At 31.6% G+C, this 9,653-nt stretch overlaps 1 protein-coding gene across 1 annotated transcript; it reads left to right on the plus strand.

The window, feature by feature from the left end:
- The first annotated feature begins 207 nt into the window (after window positions 1–207).
- LOC149565609 (gamma-glutamyl peptidase 5-like) lies at window positions 208–3,142 on the plus strand. The gene is made up of 4 exons (XM_089817168.1): window positions 208–650; window positions 2,088–2,243; window positions 2,662–2,829; window positions 2,950–3,142. The coding sequence occupies exons 1-4, from the start codon at window positions 345–347 to the stop codon at window positions 3,043–3,045; spliced, it is 726 nt and encodes a 241-aa protein (XP_089673294.1). The 5' UTR covers window positions 208–344; the 3' UTR covers window positions 3,046–3,142.
- Window positions 3,143–9,653: the final 6,511 nt, after the last annotated feature.

The following is a 9,653-nucleotide window of genomic DNA, read 5'->3' on the forward strand; positions in this document are numbered from 1 at the left end:
ACAATAATCAATGATCTTGTCTTTTCACAAATCACGTGCAAAAAAAAATTCATTGCCATTTGGTTTAAATGTTGTGTTTTGCATAGATGCCCATGTCCAAATCACGCCCCAAAAGAAAACCCAAAAGTACTGATAAAGTTAGGGGCGAAAGGCAGTGATAAATCCACGTGCCCCGCACTTCACTTGTACAATGGGCATTTATATGCCCTCCAAATCATCCCGCAACTGACTCACACATTCTTTTCATTCTCACTCCCTCATTTGTCCCTCTGCTCTTTTCATTCTACTCTTTCTCCGTTCCTCAGCTCAGCAAGGAGCCTCCAAAATTCGGAGAAAACGAAAGAATGGGAAGGAGATTTGGAGTCCTGCTGTGTGCGCCGAATCAAGACTATGTACAGAATATTTACGGAGGTTATTTTAGTCTTTTTAAGGGCATGCTGAGTGAGGCTGAAGAAACATGGGATCTGTTCAGAGTATTGGAAGGGGAATTTCCGGCCATGGAAGATGTTTGTAAATACGATGGATTTGTGGTTTCCGGCAGCCGATTTGATGCGCATGGAAACGATGAGTGGATTTTGGAGCTCTGCCGTTTTCTCCAGACTCTCCATTCAATGCGGATCAAAGTTCTCGGAATCTGCTTTGGTCACCAGGTGCCCTTGCCTTGCCCTTTCTTTCGTTCCATTTTCCTTTAAAGAAATCTGCTCTGATATTTTCATTTTCTTTCTTGTTTCATTTATTTGAGAGATTTCTCATCGGTTTAATCTGTTTTAGATTTGGTCTGCGCAGCCAAATCTTGAGAAATCTTTGTAGAAGTTCGTGTATTGTTTGATTTTTTTTCTCTCTCTCTCTCTCACATATTCATCCATTTTAGCCGATTTGAACATTTGAGACGCGGTCTCCTTTTATTTCGCTAAATTTTCCCTTTCTTCAAAGGATTCTGCTCTGACATTTCGTTGATCTGACTGGTTTCTCAGCGGTAATATCTGTTTAGACTCTGTCTGCGCAGCCAAATCTTTGAGAATTTTTTTGTATTAAGTGCTCGTATTGTTTGGTCTCCTCTATCTTGAAATTTTCATCCACTTTAGCCGATTCGAGATGTGGCTCAACTTAAGAATTTAGAACTGTTCACCCTGCTTAAGGTCAGGCATTTGACAAGGAAAAACTCGATTTGCCACTCTGTACCGTTCAGGCCATTTTTATTTCGAATCCTTACCAGCTCCCTCACTACAAAATTATTGTTTTCTTGTTGACAGCTTTCTCCTTAATCATTTTTATGAAACTAAGAATGCACGGTCACAGAATATTGTTAACATGAAAACAGTTATAGGACAGAGGGATACAACTAAAATTAAAATAGTAGCCAGAAACACCCCAGCAGTGTCAAAACTGTGTGAAGGAGCCACGTGATTACAAGTTATAAGACATCAAATTTGTTGGTGTTAAATCAAATATTCTTTTGATATTACATTTTTTTAAGTTACTAAAGAAAATTATGGTTAGAAAACATCTAATGGTTGGACTTGTAACTGTACTTTTTAAAGTTATTAGTTAGGTTTTATTATTAGCAATTAAACATTTGTATTGTTTTAAAAGATAAATTATATAATAATAATATATGGATTTTTCAATTTGATTGAATGTAGATTAAAAAATAGATTTAAATAAATTTAATCTATTATTCTTTAAAATAAAGAATGGATCATTTATTTTGATTTCAAATATTGATTGTGATTTGAAACTAATCTAAAAATATTCTTATATATTACTTTATGAAAATTTATCTATATATTATCTATACTAATATATAAGATACTAAAATATCTATATTTTAAAAAATATGTTCTAAATAATATGGATTATTTGTTAAACTTGTTAACATGGATTATTTGTTGAAGTAAAAATATGTCATTAAGAAAGTTTTGTCTATAATGCATGGTTCAAAGAACATAAATTATTTAATGAAAGCACAGATTATTTAATGTTATAAATAGATTAGAGGTGTAGATTAAAGTCATGGAAAATATATCAACACATGCTTCCTCATTGATATTTAATTATTGTCAGGCTTCTTTTTCTCTCTCAAATAGGTCTTATGTCGAGCTTTAGGAGGAAAAATTGGAAGAGCACTAACTGGATGGGACATTGGCTTGAGAAAAATAATAGTTTCTAAAAAGTTCTCCACCAAGCATTTTGGTTTGGAAATCCCTTCTATAATTAGTGTCCTTGAATGTCACCAAGACCAGGTAAAAAAGTAAAGCCTTCTAAACATCTATTCTACTTCAAACAATCTATTGGTTGAGATTTGCATCACAGATTTATTTAAATTTTTAACATATATGACAATCATAAATTACAAAAGAATGTTGTATTTATTTAAAGAAAACAATTTTTTGGGTCTATAATAGTAGCTTGATTTTTTTCATTAGATTATGCAAGCTTTGTTCATCAATGTTTTAGATCACATTGAATGATCTATTTTTAGGATGATAGAAGAGAAGTAGCATTGATAGTCATATTAAAGTAGTAGGATGATCTATGTTTTAGAATGTGATCGATAACATTGATAGAGTAAAGTAGCATTATCTAATTAAAAAAATTTCAAAGTAATGTTATAGTCATATTATTTTATATTTGATTTCTCATTCTTGCCATTCCAAACAGGTGTATAAAGTTCCTCTAGGTGCAGAAATTCTTGCTTCATCAGATAAAACAAGCATTGAGATGTTTTCCCTTGGTAATCATATACTTGGTGTTCAAGGCCATCCAGAGTATACTAGTGATATTTTGTTGAATTTCATTGACAACCTCTTAGAAAGAAGTTGTATACAAGTAAGTTGCATATTTAATATCTTTAGAACTTTTGAGGAGATTGAACAAAATAGTATTCTATCAAGCAAGAACAATTTATTGATCGAAACTCTAACTTATTTTTGAATTGGGACTTTTTAGACTAAATTGACTGAGGAGGCCAAGCTATCTCTAGGAAATAGCAAACCCGACAGAGAAATTTGGGAGAAGATTTGCAAGTTGTTTCTTAAGTCATGATATTTGTATCGATTTAGCCAAACATTTAAAAGTGCTTTAATTACAATGTCCCTAAATACAATTAAGAAGTGTTCTTCTATTTTATTAGTAGTTGAAATTGTTGTTGTGTGACACGAATTTGGCAAAAACCATCTAAAATTTATCCATTCAAAAAATAGATGCTCATATATGTTAAATGCACTAGTATATTGTATGAGAGCATTGCACTAGCTTCTACCTTGACTATTTAACCTTTACAAAAGTCTTACACTTTTATCTTGTAAAAATATGAAGTTTATTATCTAAAAATTACTTTTACAATTCACATTTTTCAAACCATATTTAAATGTTACTTTTATATTAGCTCTATATTAGTTTATTGAGTAATTTAATATATATAGTTTACGATAACTTAATTTTTTATTATATAACAAATGACTCTTGTATTAAAATAATTGTTCATTGGTTGTGATTGGTTGACCTCCACTTTTTATGACTTCTAAAAGGGAAGTCTTCACCTTTAAATAAAAAATGATTAATTTTTTTGACTAAAATTGTTTTCTATTAGATAAGAAATGATATTGAAAAACCCTTGACCTTTATGCATAGAGAAAGATAAAGTATTAAGCCCAACAAAACACATAGAAACCACAAAAAAACAAGAGAAACACTAGCACTAAAGCTAACAAACACTAGCTTGAAATCAAGTTGTTTAAAAAAATGGTCCAAAGATGTTGCTTTATTGCAAAAATAGAATCTTAGTGCCATTTTTAAACCTTCTCATAGGTAGGAATATACACCTCCTGGTAACTTGACATTTGATCCTTCGTCTATACACAAAGCATTGTTTCTAATTTTTCAAGCTAAAAAATCATTGGATTCACCCACTAGATTACAAAAATGAGAGATAGCCAAATATTTTTACTGCTAAATTTGTCACATCCAATCAAATAATTTAGAGGATAAAGTAAATTGGAAAAGAACAACTTGTTTTTCCTTCACAAATATATAAAATATAGAAAATAACAAACACTCTTGAATTTGTAATATTGTTAGTAGTATTGAATTGCCCAAAAGAATTGGTAGTTATCCTAACAATATTTCTATTTTAAATTTCCAAGGGCAACTTAAGGAAATGAAACCAAACAAGAAATTGTTAGAGTGGGGAAGTCATTGCACCAAAAGACTAGTCTATCAATGCTCGATACAACCACTCAACTTATAGTACACAGGAGGCAGTTAAGCCCTTGTCATAAATCTCGAGGGGAGTGTAATGCCCCGCCAAGGGATCCAAAGAATTAACCTAGAATTTCACTAAGTTTGGTAACATTTTTATTTTTTTAAATAACATGAAAGTAAATACCACATATAACTTGTACTTAATAACGGAAGCAATAGCAATGTCCATCTGAAAGTAAACATAACATACATAACCAATTACATTCTTTAAAGATCCCTTAACGTTGAATTACATACATGAATCCATCTAGTACAACAACCACATGAAATAATAATGATAAGTCCAATGTTTAAATATTACATTTCCAAATGCTCAATCATCCTCTGTACATGTCATAGGGTATGACAAGCTCAAAGAATATACATATGTAGAATAAGGTACATCATCCTATTATAATCCATGATACATCCAAGTAAAGATAATCACATGATACACATGATACATCATCATAGAAGACATATACATCCATCATAAAGATCAAACAAAATAAACTAAGTGCACGGTTCCTCCCAACCGTTAATAGCATCATTAGACCATCGTGGGCCCTAGCCATCCCTCCGTGCGTAACATCCCAAATCACCAAAGAGATCACCGGTAATAACATAACTTAGGAATGTCACTCCTACAACATCATATGTAGAAAGTAATCTAACATGCAAATATAAGCATAAGATAACATCATCAAACATATGCTAATCATCAATGAAAAAGGATACATATCCACCATCACGAAGGATGCATCAGCCACGATGCCTCAATGAATCTCAAATGATAAGAGTGAAAAATACACTACCACCCGACCGCGTGGTACCTAAGTGGTCCACTCCCACCGTGCTAAGGAGATAATCTCAAGTCTCAAACAGGCTATCCATAACACATAGCACAAATATCTATAGTTCAGGAATCCTAAAAGTATACTAACTCAAAGGTTCCAATCACGAAACTGACATCTACTTCCCAGAGGCACACAATGATATGTAGGAACCTACTATGCAAGCGGGAAAGTGTCATCGCATTTATCTCGTACAAGTTACCCTGGCAGTTAGCTAAACTCCACAGGTCCATACAGATCTCATGTGACCACTAGTATCCTCTCATACTGACGAGGCATACTATGGAATGCAAGGTCACAACCATGCGTTCTCACTACTCCCATCCTAGCCTATACAAGCACTTAAGGCATGGGCGAGAACAAAAACTCTTATCTTTTTAGGTTCATTCAGTTAGTATTAGGTGTGAATGTTATCACTTATTAATCCAACTTACAATGAGTTACCCTGGCAGCCTCTTAGGGCCCCAGCCCCCATTGCAAGCCACTTCCCGTCACTACATGCAGATATCCTACCCTAATGCTCATGGAATCATAAATCTCAAAATCACAAAAGATAAACCAAAATAAAATCTTCAAATATGCATAAAAGCATCAAATCTACATGAGCAAGCATCCATAGAAAATCATGACCACAACAGCTCTCTATTGGCAACTAAAGTATCACTGATAATCAAAGTATCCAATGGTTCTCGATAACTAAAATATATCTCAATCATACTGATCGAAGACTCCAAAAATGGTTAAGTCAAACATGTCGCCACATGACATCATCAAGAATAAATCCACATTACAGTCCCATCATGGCGACTAGAAAATAACCAAGGATAACTGATCGATGACCAAAATAATGGTTAAGTCAAGTGTCTCATACATAAGAATCTCAACTATAACAATCATTATTCACATCCAATACATAAAGCATTCCATCACATAACCATGGTTGGGTTTATAAAGATCGAGATTAAAACATCATCATGACATCACAATCACATAACCCCCAAGCCTCTGGTAGACGTCCTAAACTGGTCAACACTAGTCAACCCAAAACCCAAAACAATAGCATAAGAATACACAATGTAAACACATGTTTTGGTTTTGCTAAGTTTTCAAATTTGAATTTAAAAGTCTCAGTTTACGTTTTCCCAAATAAATATCAAGTGGAGAAGTTTCACGTTTTACCTAACCCATGCGTATGTTTGATAGATAAAAGTTTCTCCATTAGACTCAATTTTCTAATTGATTTATATGACATTGTTTGAAAATTGACATTCTTAATGAATCAAAAACTTCGATTATATATTCTAATAATTAATCTTAATTAAACTGAGTTTAATTAAATTAATTATTATTATCTCTTCATAATTGACAAGCTCAATATCAATATCTTAATCATTAAAAGAGTGATCCATTAATTTAGAACTTTATAATAATCATTTATAAATAATTATATATACATATATACTTATATACATATATATTTATTTATATATATATATATACATACATATATATATATATATATATATATATATATATATATATATATATATACATACATGTATATATATATATATACATGTATGTATATATATATATATATATATATATATATATATACATATATATATATATATATATGTATATATATATGTATGTATATATATATATATACATGTATGTATATATATATATATACATGTATGTATATATATATATATATATATATATATATATATATATGTATATATATATATATATATATATATATATATATATGTATATATATATATATATATATATATATACATACATAATAACATTTAATATCTAATAACAATGCAAACGAAATTGAAATTCATAATTAAATATCATATGAGATATCGTTGCAAATAAAATAAAACTTTTGTAATTTCAAACCAATGGTGATATAATAATCACCGCCGATACAATATATAAAACCTGCGGGTCGCTGGGTACACTGTGGTCGCAGGTACACTATAGACCACAGGTACTCTGTAGTCGCAGTCCGTATTAATGTGGCTGCCAGCGGGGGTGAGGAAATATATTTCCCCCTCGTCCATTCAAAATTTATCATATATATATATTTTTTAAAAGCTGCGTTTTATTAAAACACACCCCTCCAATGTAATCCGCGATGCAACATTTGCTTGCGGTGAAACGTATATGTATAAATAATGCGCATATATATATATATATATATATATATATATATGCAAATTTAAAAATATGAACATATATATACACAAAATTCCAATTCTCAGAAATTATCTATAATCCTTTGATCTCAAATTTTATCCATTAAATCATCTGATGGTTTTGGCTACAAATTTAAACCCTAGCCCCGTGTTCATTCCATATCTAAGCATATAGAATTCTCAAATAAAATTAGCTACCATATTGAGAATTGCATAAGAAATTCCTCAACAGACATATGGAAGACACGAAGAAGACAGGGAATGCATGATGCGAAAATAGCATAAGTAAAATCACAAGAATCTACCCGAATTTTGATGCTAAATCGCTCTTCCTCAAAAAAATCCACAAAGCAAGCTCCTCCCTTCTTCAGAGTTCTCGAGTCCTCCAATGCTCCGATTGCTCTCTCTTTTTTTTAAGCGTCTATGAATGCCTGAATATAAAGAGCTCCCAAGAAACCTTTGGAATGCTTCTTGAAACCGCTGAAAGGTGTCACCAACTAAGCATGGGTCTTTTCCAATTCTTTTTGATGAGTCATAGAATTGTAGACACCTTGTGCTTAATTGATGCACTAACCCTCGTGTTGTTGACACATGTTAATTCTCATGCAAGCTTATAACTCCAATTTACTTTTTAAATAATTTCTATTTAAATTTTATAACTTTCATTATAATTTTTATAACTTTTATTATTATTATTTTATTTATTACTTTATTATTATTTTATAATTATTATTAATTTTAATTTCTAGTTTTCTTTTATTTAATTCATTTTCTCCAATAATTCGCATTTAATTAATTACAATCAAAATATCAAAGATCGTGATATTTTATTAATTTTTTCAAATAAATAATTTATTAATTAAATCTATTTATTAAGACTTAATTAATGGAAAATTCACCATAGACCTCCAAGATAAAAATATGAAAACCCATCATAGAACAAATCATACAAAATAAATCTAAAGGGTTAAAAATCACGAAATATGTCATCCGACACATTCGGTGGGTATTCAACTTTGATGCTTGTCCTAACTCACTAGGACAAATGGTTTTTAGGTTTGGGATTTGGACTTGAGAATTTATCTCCCTTATCTTATCATTGAGATAGTATAATAGGGTACGCTCATCCTGGCAATTCAGGGAAGTCGATACTCGATACCTGCAACCTGCAGAAAAACCATGCATGTACATACAATATATAATGCTAAGCTAAACAGACAATGGCAGGAAGTGGTGCATCGTGTAGATCCTGACTAAGCAGGTGACTATGACTCCCTTCCTTAACCACATCAGAAACGCCATACAATAAGAAAACACACACACCATACACATGCAAGTATGGGGTAAGTAACCATAATAAAACACATGAGATAATAAACCATCTAACTAATCATCATTAATAATTGAAAACAATGTAATGATCATCATACATACATGAAATGTAAAGTCTAAATGATCTCATCATATATCAACTGAATCCATATCATAATATCTGATAGTGTCAAAACAACACCACTAAACCATCGATCATAAAACTAGTCTACATAGTCTGATAATAATAGCAACAATAAGTCTAGAAAAGATGTGAATGAGGGGAGGCACTACAGGGAGCATTGAGAAAATTTCTAACAATCTCCCCTCGGCATTACCTGAGGGTCTAAGGATTTGAACCTATGACCAAGCTCTGATACCACTTGTTAGAGTGGGGTTTTCGTTGCACCAAAATACTGATCTATCAATGCTTGATACAACCACTCAACTTATAGTACATAGGAGGCAGTTAAGCCCTTCTCACTAATCCTGATGGGAGCACTAAGGAAATTTCCAATAGAAATGAGAATATTTCCTTCAAAGGCTTGAAACTATGAGACAAAGTTTGAAGATGGAGACCATTCAATCCTTTAAACTAGAGGCCATCATGGAGGATCCTAGAGCGGTCCTTCTTAGATCTTGAAAAATAAAAAAATAAAACTTCATTTAACTTTGCAAACACTTGAACAGGTAGCTTCTAAGTTTCCAAATTCAAAGCATTTGGTTTCTAAAAACATCAATATCAGAATGACTACCACAAAATATCTCAATTAGTGAATAGGGTAAGTGCACCAAAATGGTGTTCAAAAAGTGGCTACCCACCCCCAAATAACTCAAAATACCACTAACACAAATGAGTGAGTTTAAATTCAAATAACTCAATCACACTTAATAAATTTCAAGCTTAGAATAAATAACACCTACATGTACACTCAATCATGTGGTGGAAACATAGAGTAATGATTCAAAACAAGAACTTGATCATGTTTTGCAAACTATAAAAAATTTCCAACATGCCACATCTTTGCAT

Source organism: Cupressus sempervirens, chromosome 3, assembly GCF_028749045.1.
Source record: "Cupressus sempervirens isolate cs-2001-9-10 chromosome 3, ASM2874904v1, whole genome shotgun sequence".
In the NCBI taxonomy this organism is placed as follows: Eukaryota; Viridiplantae; Streptophyta; class Pinopsida; order Cupressales; family Cupressaceae; genus Cupressus; species Cupressus sempervirens.

What these genes read in the sequence shown, in the direction of transcription:
- LOC149565609 (XM_089817168.1), top strand. Translation starts at nt 345, where the DNA reads ATGGGAAGGAGATTTGGAGTCCTGCTGTGTGCGCCGAATCAAGACTAT. An exon ending in TTGAATGTCACCAAGACCAG is followed by an intron (nt 2,244 to 2,661) that starts GTAAAAAAGTAA and finishes CATTCCAAACAG; the next exon opens with GTGTATAAAGTTCCTCTAGG. An exon ending in TAGAAAGAAGTTGTATACAA is followed by an intron (nt 2,830 to 2,949) that starts GTAAGTTGCATA and finishes GGGACTTTTTAG; the next exon opens with ACTAAATTGACTGAGGAGGC.